At 38.7% G+C, this 15,055-nt stretch overlaps 1 protein-coding gene across 2 annotated transcripts in view; it reads left to right on the forward strand.

The window, feature by feature from the left end:
- Positions 1 to 760: 760 nt before the first annotated feature.
- sh3rf2 (SH3 domain containing ring finger 2) overlaps positions 761 to 15,055 on the forward strand; it is a 34,331-nt gene continuing 20,036 nt past the window's right edge. The window contains exons 1-3 of one of the 2 annotated variants that reach the window (XM_047820051.1): positions 761 to 914; positions 11,067 to 11,333; positions 13,674 to 13,769. In XM_047820051.1, coding sequence (XP_047676007.1) covers positions 903 to 914; positions 11,067 to 11,333; positions 13,674 to 13,769 — 375 coding nt within the window. In that variant the 5' untranslated portion in view covers positions 761 to 902. Of the gene's footprint in view, positions 915 to 3,531; positions 3,553 to 11,066; positions 11,334 to 13,673; positions 13,770 to 15,055 lie in introns of those variants that run through there. The other variant, XM_047820052.1, reaches the window with a different exon arrangement.

Here is a 15,055-nt window from a genome sequence, read left to right on the forward strand (position 1 = left end):
AATAATGTAAGACACTCTGGATAAAGGTGCCTCCCAAAATGTTGTAAATAAAACATGTAGTGAATCCCAGCAAGAGTGAACAGCTGAGTCTAAACTGTGCAATGAATTCCAGTAAGAGTGAACTGGTGAGTTTAAACTGTGCAATGAATCCCAGTAAGAGTGAATTGGTGAGTCTTAACTGTGCAATGAATCCAAGTAAGAATGAACTTGTGAGTCTAAACTGTGCAATGAATTCCAGTAAGAGTGAACTGGTGAGTCTAACCTGTGCAATGAATCCCAGTAAGAGTGAACTGTTGAGTCTAAACTGTGCAATGAACTCCACGAAGAGTGAATTGGTGAGTCTTAACTGTGCAATTAATCCCAGTAAGAGTAAACTGTTGAGTCTAAACTGTGCAATGAACTCTGTGAATTGGTGAATCTAAATGAATCCCTAATTGGTGAGTCTAAATGAATCCCAGTAAGAGTGAATTGGTGAGTCTTAGCTGTGCAATGAATCCCAGTAAGAGTGAACTTGCTAGTCTAAACTATACAACGAATCCCAGTAAGAGTGAACTGGTGAGTCTTAACTGTGCAATGAATCCTAGCAAGAGTGAATTGTTTATTAAACTGTGTTTATTAAAATTATTCAGCTATGTTGGTGAGTAATCTGTACACTGACTCATGCGTTTATTTTGGTCAGTGTAAAATAATGCAGTGAATGGCAGAAAGTTTTTTCTGTGTGGGTAAAACTGCATTCATTGTAATTGAGCAAAGTGCAGAATAAAAGCCCAGGCTCCATAGTACAATAAGAATGAAGCCTGTGCAGTGAAAGTTGAGCCGTGTGCACTGACTGCGCCTCCGACTGCTCAACAACTAGTTCGGTCTGTTCACAGCTATGTTTACTCTTTTCTTGGTTGGACTAGATGGAAATTAAGGTATGTAAATTAGACTTTTGAGTTTTAAAAAGGTTTTTCGTAACTGTTCAAGCGTCTAAAACTGTGTGTGTCGAATATAATCATAATAACCGGTGTTTACTGAGGCGCTGCGTGTTTGTCCGCACTTCCTCATTTTGTCAGGTGCTCGGTGAGTAAAAGTGAGTTTTATACCGTCCTTGTTACCGGGCTGTGGTTCTTAAACTAAATGTACAAGAAAAAACAAAACAAACAAAAAACATTTTTAAACATTTTGTTATTTTTCTCACTCGCAAAGCGACAGACGAAACAAAGTAGAAAATAATGACGTTTTTTTCCCCAGTAAGGGACCGTGCACAAAGTGCGCACACAGAACAACCTGTAGGACTTTTAATGATGTATGTATTCATAAAGGAAAGAAATTTTCAAACAACACATTCATGAGGAATCATAAAACCAAATCAGAAGCAATACAAGATCGTTTGAGCTGATAACAACTATTTATTAATAAATGGAAGGAATGGGGATGGTGCACAGTGGCAGATGGTTTGCAGGTCTGCCTCGCACCTCCGGGGCTCACGGTCTGCCTCGCACCTCCGGGGCTCACGGTCTGCCTCGCACCTCCGGGGCTCACGGTCTGCCTCGCACCTCCGGGGCTCACGGTCTGCCTCGCACCTCCGGGGCTCACGGTCTGCCTCGCACCTCCGGGGCTCACGGTCTGCCTCGCACCTCCGGGGCTCACGGTCTGCCTTACTCACACATTCCTCCTGTACCTTAGGGTCTTCCTGCAGGTCCTTCAGCTTTCTCCCTAAGTCATCTCTAATTTGTCTGTAGTGTGTGCGATTATGCTTTGCAATGAGTCGGCAGCCCACCCCCAGGCCTTAGGTTCCCCTGGATAGGTTCTAGGTTCCCCATGACCTCGTGTAAGTTAGGATGGATGTATGTTGTACAGAATATGGACGGACATATATTTTAGTTTAAAGCACATTGGCATATACTGGGGCTATTATTTCAGCATATTTCACTTGTAAACATCACAGTGTAAGTGCTTTTTGCAAATGTTTTACCTACACTTATGTACATGTGTTGCGGAAAGCATTTTCTTGCCATCATCAGAGTCCACAAGATCTGTTGCTGGTTTGCCGTTTGAATATTCTAGAGAACAATTATAGCTGCTAAGGCTCTAGGTGTCTGGGTTTGTCACTGGATCTTTGTGTAAATCATATAGGCCCTGATACACTTTGATTATACTTGAGGTTGGCAGTAAAATACATCACCTTTAGATTCCCATGATACTGCTGAGGATGGTTGCTGTGTCCCATAATTTCTCTTCATGTCTACAAAGATTCAAAATCTGGATGGTCCAATACCTTGTCTTCTGTCTTAGAAAATCTACTTTTGATTTCACTATCATAGTCAAAAACCTGTCATGAGGTTTTCTTTGGTTGTCAGTGTTCAGACCCTGCACCTGAGAAAGTCTGTTGCCATAGAAAGAAGTTTGGAAAAGCTCTTTTTAACCGTTGAATAGGAACAGTAAGACCCAGACATAACAATGACATCAATTTAAATAGAAGATCGTCATCATGATTATCTTTGTCCTTGAACTCGTATTGGTTAATAAATACCTACATCATCATGTCTGTATACACATAATGAACAGACATTGCACACTACATTAGTTTGTTTACATTTTTCATGAATATTCATGAAGCTAAATGTGCAAAACCAACATTGAGAAAAGAGAGCCAATGTTTCAGTCCATTCAAAAGTAGTAATGGCTCAAATCGATCTACATCACCACAGGAATTGTTTATATATATGTCTCAGGTTGTTAAATCTCTCAGCTGTTTAAAAAAAGTTCATTGGTTTAATTTTGACTAATCTTTATAGACATCTTAGTATTATTGTGCCACAGATATGACTTTTATAAAAGTAAATAAAATCAGGAATTTTAAAAAGTATAAATAATAATGATAATAATAAACTTTATCTTCTATAGCGCCTTTAAAAGTAGCATCTCAAAGAACTTCACAGAAGAAAAAAAGGAAACATACAATTATACAAATAATACATTAAATAAGTAAGATATAAAAACACACCAAATAAGAACATACTAAATAAAAAAAATAAATACAAATTCAAGTAACTCGAGTTCCCTCCTATAAGACATCCTCTGAAACAATTACAGCTTTCATTTTTCCAAAAGATTACAAGCAAATGAGTTATTGTATTTATTTCATTACAAATCAGTTTATTAATTGTGGATATCATATATAAAGTTGCTCTGGATAAGGGCTTCTGCTGAATGCTGGAAACGTATCTTAAAAATTAAAATCTCCCTTATAATTTATTGAGTCCAATTAAAACACGAGGGAATATTTTAGATTAAAGAATGATCTTTTTTTTTTTTTACTAACTAATTTTGTGTCTTTTTGGCCTTCTTAACCAGCTCTATGGAAAAGCAGTCCGTGTCGTGCACTTTTTAGACGCTCCCTTAAAATTCAAGCGTCGTTTGTAAATCACTATCTCTATATACGATATTGAGTGTCTCATATACGTCTTTGAGCGGTTTAATGTTTAGGTTTAATGTTAGGAGGTTTCATTATTTGAGTAATTAGAGAGAGGCATCAAAACATAAAAAGTAGTGAAATGAGCACAAAAGGTAAGATCTGGTTAAAGGGGACCTCCTTTTAAAAAGCCTAGTGATTTACTGTACAATGCGGTTGCGCCACCTGGTTTAGTGACGTAGTTACCTGTGCGAAAGACGCGCTGTTTACGGAAGTGCGCCAGCTTCGTATTGATGCCATTTAAAAAAAGTTCATATATGTGCAGAAGTTTTAACGTAGACATAATATTGCCTAGTAAAAAAAATAGGAAAGTATGAGGAGCAGGTCGTTAAATCAGTAGAAATGTTTTAGAACAGGAGGATGGTTCTCTGGCACAGGGACACCATGACCACCGTGACCACCATAACCAGCCTGAGCACCGTGAGCACCATAACCACCATGACCACCATAACCACCATAACCAGCCTGAGCACCGTGACCACCATGATCACCATAACCACCATGACCACCATAACCACCATGATCACCATAACCACCATAACCACCATAACCAGCCTGAGCACCATAACCACCATGATCACCATAACCACCATGATCACCATAACCACCATAACCACCGTGAGCACCATGATCACCATAACCACCATGACCACCATGACCACCATAAGCACCATAACCACCATAACCAGCGTGAGCACTGTGAGCACCATAAGCACCATGAGCACCATTAGCACCATGACCACCATGGATAGGGCTGGACAGGTGAAGCATATGGAAAAAAAAAACATTGAATATTGCGATACTTGTAGTTTTTCCACGGTATTGAAGTTTACTGACAAGTCGATGGATTTTAGGAAACAAGGCAGTAACTAAAAACTTGTCAGTGGTTTTTCAAAAAGACTACAGGTATTACTGGTGTAGCACTGATGGAAAACTTTTCAAAAATTCAATCTTTAAAAATGAAAACATCAACAGTATAATGCTGTAGTTTTGGTATCAACGTTAGAATATTTCTTGTTGTCTTTTTAAAGTGTTGTTTTTATTTACTTTATTTATTATTTTTAATATGTAGATGTTTCTGGAATCAGTGATGAACAAATGAAATATATATTAAAAAAATCGAGAGAGCGAGAGAGGCTGGTGCTGATTTCTTTCTAGCTCAGCCGGTAGATTTGTGCATGCAATCAATAATAGTACAGGTAAAGATCAGTTGTTAAAATCTACAGTGACACATTAAGTTGAGAAAAGCTTAACTTTATTCAGATATGAAGCAAATAACAATGGGAGCTAAGATAGTAGCGTTTGTGATCCTTCTCTAGTCAGAAATATTATTTCTAGTGGTTAACAATCGGTCAGTTCTTTATGGTATGTTTCAAGATGGATACAGAGACGCCATTGAAAATGATGTGTGGAAAAAACATATCCAGTAGTGTGGACATTCCATTGTAAGTTCCATGTTAGTCTGGAATAATAGGTTTTAATTATTAACCGTTGACAGACAGGTCCGACTCTTGCAGTTTCAAGGCTGATTGATGGTCACAGTTGCAAAGAGCACACACTGCTTGTCCTTCGTGTCGTATGATACAATACGTATGTACACTGGTGAGTCTTTAGAAATGTTCTCCCTCTATAATTATAGCAGCAAGAAAACAGAAAACAGTTGGAGATTTGATGTCCATTTAGGCTGATAGATTTCATCCGCCTTCACTGACACCGGTATATCAGTGACATATTAATCAGCAGCAATTGAGAAATGCCTTTGGAGGAGAAACAAAAATAGACTAAGGACACTTTGTCCAGTGTCAAGTTTAAATAACACAAAGGGACATATTATACAATCGTTTAAGTTTGAATGAAAGGGTTATAAGCTTGCTTTGTTTATCGGATCTTATTATGCCGTCAGCTAGACCTCAAATAGTTTCATTGTCAAGCTGTTGATAAATCTTTGACTTTAGCTTTTCTGTCTTAATATTACAACCAGACCTGCTCTCCTAAACTTTCTCTGTCTGATAGTTCATGTCTGGCACTGATTTAGATCAGTTGTTCCAACCCTGATCCTGCATAGTTCATTGTTTTGTTTTTTTTTTCCTCTAACACACCCACATTGACTCAGGAGTGGCCTTTTATTTATCTGGGCACGGTTTCCAAAATGCATTAACGGTCATGGTTAGATGGTGTGAACTTCACAGTAAAATCTGCCTCCCAGCTCAGTCTCTATCTCTCTGTGCCATGGAGAGAAAACTATGACTGGATTTTTTTGTGACGCAGAAATTCAATGTCTAAAAGATCGGCCTGTTCTTAAAAGATTAAAAGTTAAGAGCGTTTGAATCCCAATGATTTTGTTTCCACCAATGGCTCTGAACATTTGTCAGAAACAAGTCCTTGTTTTCTGTCTAGCCCATCGCAGGCGTCTGTGTAGTCACGTATTTGAAAAATAAAGATCAAGTGTCTCCTCCAAGTGTGTTTAGCTGCCTGTTGTAATTTGTAAAAGCATGCAGGAGGAGGCGGATAAGCTTTTGTGCTTAATGCAGTACAGTAGAGAAGAACTAGCTAGTGTTGCCAATAACAAGCTTCGTATCTACCTCCGATTTTTTTTCCTTTAAAGTAAAATCTCACCAGAACAAATGAGACACGCAGCCACACCCAGTCTAAATGTTGCTGCCAGACAGTTCATGTGTAAGTATTAATGTATGTTTGGTTTCATTGTTCTCAGTGTTACAGTAGCACCGGAGGTTGTTTAAACTCTCCTTCTTGCAGTAGCAAGATTAAATTTACAAGTATAACGCCGATGAGATAAAAGAATGAGAACTCAAGGTTGGCTCATGATTAAGACAGGGCTACATAGTTTGTTTTGTTTTTTTCCATTTTACTTACAAATGAACTCTTTTTGTTCTGACATGGCATTAAGAAAGGAAGAAAAAGCTAAAGAAAGTTAGTATTTTTACCAGCGGCCAGAAAATTTAATTCGCGCCTGTTTTGTTAGCTGTTTAGCTCATATTCAGCAATGAATATTCAGTCTTTGTCATTTCACACTCCACAGTGGCGGAAATATTTTGAAAATATTTGAAAAAAGCCAACAGTCCTGATTCATTTTATATCAGATTAGCTTCGATAAAATAGTTTATTTGTTTATGCTGATTAAAAATGTCCCATAAGTTGATTTTGATTCTGCCAACTGTATGGAACAGTGGTGTGCTGGTTAAAAGGGTAAAACAATAATAGTTAATCCGATACAGATGGCATTCTTGGTAGAAGACTCACGTGTGACTCACTTAACTTAAGGAACCGGATGCAGGCTTCAGATCAGTTGACCATACTGTACCTACAGCACAGTCATGTGATTTGTATTGCGACAGTTTCATTGACGGTGCATGTATTTTGTTGTGTTTCTCAACAAGTCTGCTTAACATCAGTGAAGCTGACCGATCCTCACCTCCACCAAGACCAAGAGCGCAAGCAAGCTGACTTAGAAACAGTAATGTAGTCCTGTGCCATTTTCCCCACAGACAAAGCTTTTAAGGTGGAGCTTCCAGTTGCTTCCTTAATTTCATAGATGTCTTGAATGTCTAGAAACTGATAGATATTTAAACACGCATGAGGTAAGATTAGTTCTCTAAGGGGCTTTTTACACCTGGTCACTTCATGCGTTTTCTGTGATCAGATAGCTATCCGATGGAAAAAAGACCAGGTCTAAACGTTTTTGAGACGGATATAAACCCGATCGCTCAAACCACTTCAGGAGGTGGTCTGGGACGCATTTCGGATGAAACTGGACAGGTGTAAATGAATGTGGTTGTTCAAGCCACATACGTCAGCGCTATACTCCTCCCAAAGGGAAGTACAGTACGTCACTCGCAAGTGATCTTTCACCCAGGTGTCTCATTGGGTCTTAAAATGCACTGCTGCTGCCAGCAAAAATGCAGCAAACAGTAAATGCTTTTTTTTTGTAGCGTAACCGTCGTAACAAGTTTTTTCATCTTCTTTTTGATTGCATTCTGAAAACTGCATACACCAAAGTGTGTTCCATTTCAATTACCCCGGAAATGAGGTCAAATATATATTTGTATTTTGGGCGGGAGTAGAAAGATCGGATCGATATCCGATTCGCTGAGACACATTTATGTGGCCTAATGTAAATGGAACAGTTTTAACAAATCAGATAGATATCGGATCAGAGGAAACACATGAAGTGACCAGGTGTAAAAAGGCCCTAAAAGTTAAATAGGTGGATTTGACAATTGAATCATTTTTTTTTCTTTTGCTTCTTAAACCCACCACTATTTAACTTCCCTCCCATGTTCATGAAGCTCTGCTCCCGGGATCTGTAAAGAAGAATCTATACATTGTCTGATAGGAAGCACTTTATGGACTTCAGAAAATCAGTTTTCTCAGCTACTTATTATATCATGTGATAAGGCTACAGGGACAGAAGCACAATCCTTTTTATGATTATTTGCACAAGTAAGAAATTAACCAGGTTGTTGCACCTTGAGTTTTAAATTGACCTACAAATATGTCAAGAAATCAAGGACCATGTGTCATTTCATTTGTTTACAGACCGCCAGCGGGATTAGCCTGGCTGCTCATTCACAATCTACTGTATACACGGTGTGAAAATGCTGATATAGTTTGGAACCGGAGATTTGAAAGCCTCACTGCTGTCATTTTCCTTTTTTGACAGGTTTTTAAGATCTGTTTACTATTCAGCTGTCCAAAAAAGCATCGAAAATTTGATCGACATTTCTCATTGAACATATCATTGAAAAAAAAAAAAAAAAAAGTTCTGTGTTTCAGTGAATTTGTTTATCTTGAATCACAGTGTAGCGGTGAAAACACAGACTGACTTGCACTGATAAGCTTCTTGTTTTCGGTGCATTTTTGTAATGTGCTCATTATAACATTGTGAGAGCGCTGCGTATTTGTGCCCAGCGCCTCCCTCGGGTGCTTGTTAACAAAGCCGTGCCGCAGCAGCGCTCAGGTCGGCTTAAGAAGCAGGTCAGGAGCTTTGGGTTTCTCTCGACACGAGAGACATTCAGTAGAATCAATTATTGCACCACAAGCACTTGGAATATTTACAAAAGTCAATCAAAAGTTTCTGAACTTGTTTTATGATTTAGACGATGTTTAGTCACTGTGATGAAAATTCTACAGAAGGTGGTTTTCACACTAGGTCCACATTTGTCTGTGATTGTTCCTGGGGTCTCCACACCATTGGTCTGGTTTCGGATTTAATTGATTCAGTTGAACCTCGCCGCATTTGGGCTCGTCTTACGTCATTGCAAACGCACACAAAGAATATGTTATTATTATTATTATTATTACTATAATTATATAGTGCTGTTATTATATGCAATAAGGCTCCTCACCACTTCTGGTTCCCACACTGCACGTGTGGTGTGGAAACTAATGATATCTTCATCGACCAAAACACACATGCAGGTTACTTTACTTCCTAAACATGTGCAGACCTGAGTGCATGTTTTGTACAGATTCAGGGAAATCGTGGCACATTTCCAGTGCAGCTGAACTCACACCACCTCCCCCAGGTGGTCTCGGGTTTGGTATCTTTCTGCGCTTTCCGGTCCACATGACCGCGTTTACAATACCAATTTACGTGGCTGAACGTTTTCGTTTATTGCTTAGCAACAGAAACCCAATCGGAAATTGTACGGCACATGTAAACCCCATACAGTATCATGTGCTTTGTACAGTCGCAGAAGCCCCACATGTCCTGTATACAGTAGTTAAACGGTGACCGATATCATGATCAAAGACGTCAGACAAGTCTGTTCAGGACAAATTGAATGGCTTAGATTAGTACATTTACCGTATTTTCTGCACTATAAAGTGCACCGGATTATAAGGCGAAGTCTCAATTACGGGGTCTATTTCTGTACGTAACCCATACATAAGGTATTATAAGGCGCTAAAACATACGGTCTACAAAAAAAAGGTAACAGAAGCAAAACAGTGAGTTTAGTTGAACTTTATTCTACTATTTAACAATACACACATTATTTTTTAATCAATCTTCTCCCACAAATCCATCAAAGTCCTCACCTAACGGAGGCGTGGCTGAGGTAAGCGTACGTACTGTACGTATTACATAATGTTCTCTGATTGGTTTATCGCTGCCAGCGTATGTAGTGTATGTACAGTACAGACCAAAAGTTTGGACACACCTTCCAAAAGTTTGGACACACCGCCTTTTCAACAGGACAATGACCCCAAACACACCTCCAGGCTGTGTAAGGGCTATTTGACCATGAAGGAGAGTGATGGGGTGCTGTGCCAGATGACCTGGCCTCCACAGTCACCAGACCTGAACCCAATCGAGATGGTTTGGGGTGAGCTGGACCGCAGAATGAAGGCAAAAGGGCCAACAAGTGCTAAGCATCTCTGGGAACTCCTTCAAGACTGTTGGAAGACCATTTCAGGTGACTACGTCTTGAAGCTCATCAAGAGAATGCCAAGAGTGTGCAAAGCAGTAATCAAAGCAAAAGGTGGCTACTTTGAAGAACCTAGAATATGATGTATTTTCAGTTGTTTCACACTTTTTTGTTATGTACGTATATACTTACACATGTGTTAATTCATAGTTTTGATGCCTTCAGTGTGAATCTATAATTTTCATAGTCATGAAAATATAGAAAACTCTTTGACTGAGAAGGTGTGTCCAAACTTTTGGTCTGTACTGTATTACGTCCCTGTTTCAGCGGGAAATGGTCTGACAGTCAATCAAGCGGAGTGCTTACCAAAGTCGCACAACGACATTTTTTACAGATTTTGGAACTCCGTGCATACACAAGGCGCACCGGATTATTAGGCACGATTTTTGAGAAAATTTAAGGTTCTTAGGTGCGCCTTATAGTGCGGAAAATACTGTACTACTATTTATCAATATTTATAGAATTGATTGAAAAATGTGCAGAAATCTGGATAACAACAAACGCCTTGTCAACTACACAACAAATTTACAAAGACTTCCTTGTCTATTTACTTCATTTAGCAGACCTCTTTATCCAGAGTGACTTACTGTGTTTTTTAATTTTATAGAACTGAGCAGTTAAGGGTTAAGGGCCTTGCTCAGGGGCCCAGCAGTGGCAGTTTGCTGGTCCTGGGATTTAAACTCACAACCTTTCAATCAGTAGTCCAACACCTTATCCACTAGATAACAATTTCAAGTGTGTAAATCTCTAAAGATTTTTTTTTACAGAATTTCATTTATATCACACTAAAATCAAGTATAACTTAAAATATTAATAAGCACTGAGGAGCTAGTGTTCATACTCTGTTCATAAAGTTATGTCACTCTTTGATGCAAGACAATAAGCAGCACGCAATAAAGTAAAAACACAAAAAACTAAGGGAATAATAAGTAAATATTATCGACACAGAACAACAGCAGCAGTGACATGATGTTCTAAGCAGTGTAACAGACTGTTTGTCTCAGAACAGCAAACAAGTTATGAAACACTGACATTGATGTTAATGGTAAATGATATAAATATGAAATAAGGTAACCTTTTCACACCGGACAATATAAGCCTTTCATTCCTAAATCTTTAAAACTCACCTTATCTGACTTTATCTATGTTTGTTTTTCCAGGTGCTGGCTAAAGCCTTGTACGACTACCAAGGCAATGGACCCGGAGAGCTCGCCATGAAATCCGGCGACATGGTCGGCCTGCGCTGGAGAGTGGATGACAATTGGTATTACGGCGATATCAAAGGGAACAGTGGGCTTATACCCAGTAGTATGGTGCAGATCCTGAGCGAGCAAACGCAGCCGGCGCCATTGTGCCGTGCTCTCTACGACTTTGACCTGAGCCGACTGGACCCGGTCGACAGGAAAGAGTGTCTAGCCTTCATGAAGGTCTGTGTCTGCTTTTCTGAGCAGTACCTAATATGGGTGAAAAATATTAATAAGCTTAATCCGACTTCATTGTAGTGTATTGAGTGTTACTGAAATGATGTGTTTGCTTGATTACATTTTCAAGAAGACCATGCTTAGCTCTTTTTTATTACTTACGAGTCACAAAACGTATTTTCTTCTGTCATGCATCAGATGCATCTCATGGGACCAGTGTTGGGCAGTAATGTGTTACTAGTAACGCAGTTACTTTTGACAGTAGCTAATACTCTAACGCATTACTTTTTAAATAAAGTAACTGTGTTACCGTTACTATATGGTGTGGTTTTCCGTTACTTTTTGAAATTAATTAATTAATTCCGCTTATCCGAACTTCTCGGGTCACGGGGAGCCAGTGCCATTACAATCTCAGGCGTCATCGGGCATCAAGGCAGGATACACCCTGGACCTAGTGCCAACCCATCACAGGGCACACACACTCATTCACTCACACAATCACATACTACGGACAATTTTCCAGAGATGCCAATCAACCTACCATGCATGTCTTTGGACCGGGGAGGAAACCGGAGTACCCGGAGGAAACCCCCGAGGCACGGGGAGAACATGCAAACTCCACACACACAAGGCGGAGGCGGGAATCGAACCCCCAACCATGGAGGTGTGAGGAGAACGTGCTAACCACTAAGCCTGAAGTTAATAGCCTACAGGATTGGTGGATGCCAACCGCTGTAAACACAAAGACTCCGAGCTGTGGGCGTGTTTCCGTTTATTCAAGTATGTGCGACAGTAATGGCGAGTCAAGGCAAGAGCTAGACGAGTTTCTCGAAGTGGAAATATGCTCATTATTTCTTTAAAAAATGTTTATTTTAACAGTAATGCGTTACTTTTTTAAAGTAATTGAGTTACTTTTTGAATGAAGTAACTAGTAACTGTAACTAGTAACTACTATTTCTTAGTAACTAGCACAACACTGTATGGGACAATCCAAAAAATTGAGCATCTAATCAAGTTCATGGCAAAAAAATAAACTTACATATCTTTTCATACTTAACAATGTAGTGCTCACACACTATAGCTATATGTGAGTGTCTGAATATGGCTATATGGACTGCAGTTCTGAACGTGAGGATCATTTTCTCAGTAAAATGTTTCAGTATTAAGTGATATTGATTATAGCGGAGGAGTGTTTGCTTCTTGAACCTCTGGGGTTGGAGGTTTAAGTCATGCCTCCTCCGTGTGTGGAGTCTTCTCTGAGAGGGGTTTTTATCAGGTACTTGGGATTCAATTTCTAGTCCAAAGACATGTTTGGTCCAGGTCCCCACAACCCTGTGTAGAGGCTACCGAAAATGGATTAGATGGATGAGGAAAGTTTCTCAAATTTGCTAGTTTTTCTTTGCTAATGCTAGGTTAGGCTAGCATCAATTCCAGTAGCGAATATACCCCGGTTAGGCAGCAAGTCCGATTCTAGCGCCCGATAATTATTGGTTGTTTGTGATATTTAACTTCCGATTCATTTGTTAATACTATGTAGAATTTCTTATGCACAGTATATGAGCATACACATACAATGTTTTAGAGAAATATTTAATTTTCCCAGGAAAACATAACTCTAACATACTTTTATTAGTTAAACCTATAAATTATTACTTGGTGATACTCGAGGAAATTTTAAAAAGCTTGAATTGTACTTTTTAATTGAATATGATTTTGATACATTACTTATTCATTAGGTATCGTATTGTTTTTCAGTAAGTCTTCCATTCCCTGCTACCCAAAAACCCTGCACTGCTGTAGTGTGGGTATTTATTCACCCAGGAAAACCCCTGCTCTTGGTCTTAGTGATCAGTCGAAAGCTCATTTTTGATGCATGTATGTGGATGTAATGAGATTTACAGAGGTACCGGTAGAACTTCTAATTGAACACAAGCGTATTAAATAACCTCAGTAATAATGCATGATGCTTTTTACACACCGCTGACTTGTGCCTTATAAATGAGTAAGGTTTTGACAGTAATGGGATTTAGGTTTAGTTTCCCTACAGTCACACACACTGAGACCGTTTCAGAGGATGTTATGTAACATCTGTGTCTCTGTGGAGTCCATTAAAGAGCTTCTTGTGTGTTTTTTTTTTTTTTTTTTTTTTTTTTTTTACCTCCGTGACCAGATGGTTTAAATGGGTTTAGAAGAGAGTTCAAGGAAAGGGGTATTGGACCTGCAGACACAAAAGACACATCATGTCTCAAGCTCAGAGTAATTACAGCTAAGTAAAGCTGTCCAGGGACACCCTTGTACAGGCATCACTGCTCATCTCACTGCTCTGTCTCTGTGTGTTGTTTTCAGGGAGACGTCATCACTGTGATTAAGCGAGTGGATGAGAACTGGGGTGAAGGGAAGTTGGGAGACAAGGTCGGCATCTTTCCTTTGCAGTTTACAGAGGTGAGATTCTTTCAGGTTTGTCAATTTGAGAAACATCTAAGAACCTTGGTGAAGGTTTATTAAAAATAGGCTTTGCTTTGTATGTGCAATGATTATTTATGATTAATGATGATTATTTTTTGTATGTGCAAGTAATGATTTACTTGTTTAACTGGTAGATAAAAGTTGGAAATACAATATCTAACTACAAACATATAGGTTTGCCTATATAAGCCACACCCCTAGAAAAATGCTGACCCTAAAAATTTTGAAGGTTATTGTGAAATGGAGAGCTTGCTTAAATGCTTCCTTTGTTTGCTCTTTATTTTTAAATTAATAGCTTCTCTTTCAAAGTATCGAGAGGAGAAATTACAGCATCTTCCACTTACGATACAGTTAGTCTGATTATAACCTTATGACATTTAACAATGATCTTTAATGCCGATTATTATGATGGCCATCCTGAGCACCTAGAGCAGTTTAAGAGACTTTGGTCATGCCTTGATTTGTACAGAAAAGTGAGGTGAATTGAACATGCAAAGAAACTTGTGAGCACTTCAGTTCTGTGAGCACTAAGACTTCTGCAAGTACAATTGCTATGATGGCTTTAGGACTGCAACCATCACAAACAAGTTTGTACTTTCCATCAGTTGATAACGTCAACAAAATAGACTGTGAGTCTGGTTCCTTTTTCTGCTTCTTTCCCATAACCTCTCAGGGAGTTTTTTCCTTTCTACATCACCCCTTGCCTATTAGGGACACATTTATGAATTTAAAATGTATATTCAGAATTTATATACATGTTTCTCTAAAGCAGCTTTGCGAAATTGTTCACTGTTAAAAGGGTTATACAAAAATAATCTGAATTAAACTCACAAGGATACAAGCATAAGGAGTTCATTGCAACATCCCACCCATGGACCTGAATAAAAAGTAGAAAGTGTTCCAGATTGATCAATACGAAATTTGTTATGTATTTCAGTATCAATGTAAGTATAATAAAAGTATCAAAATCATATTCTCATACTTGTGCTTGCCCTGAAAGAAATAATATTGATGCATCCCTACTTTTGAGCTAATATTTTATTCACAGCTGCCACACTATTTTTATATAAACATAAATTGAAGGCAGATGTACTTCATTCTTTACTTACTTTTTCCCAGGACTGTATAATATAACGCTAAATCAAATGATGTAAATGCCTTACAAGCGTTGGTGTATGTAGTATTTTATGTTTTCGCTGAAAATGATGACTTGTTTTGTTATGCACTTTGTGTTTAAATTGGCTTCTGATAAAAGACAGACA

The sequence above is a fragment of the Tachysurus fulvidraco genome, chromosome 10, assembly GCF_022655615.1.
Source record: "Tachysurus fulvidraco isolate hzauxx_2018 chromosome 10, HZAU_PFXX_2.0, whole genome shotgun sequence".
NCBI lineage: Eukaryota > Metazoa > Chordata > Actinopteri > Siluriformes > Bagridae > Tachysurus > Tachysurus fulvidraco.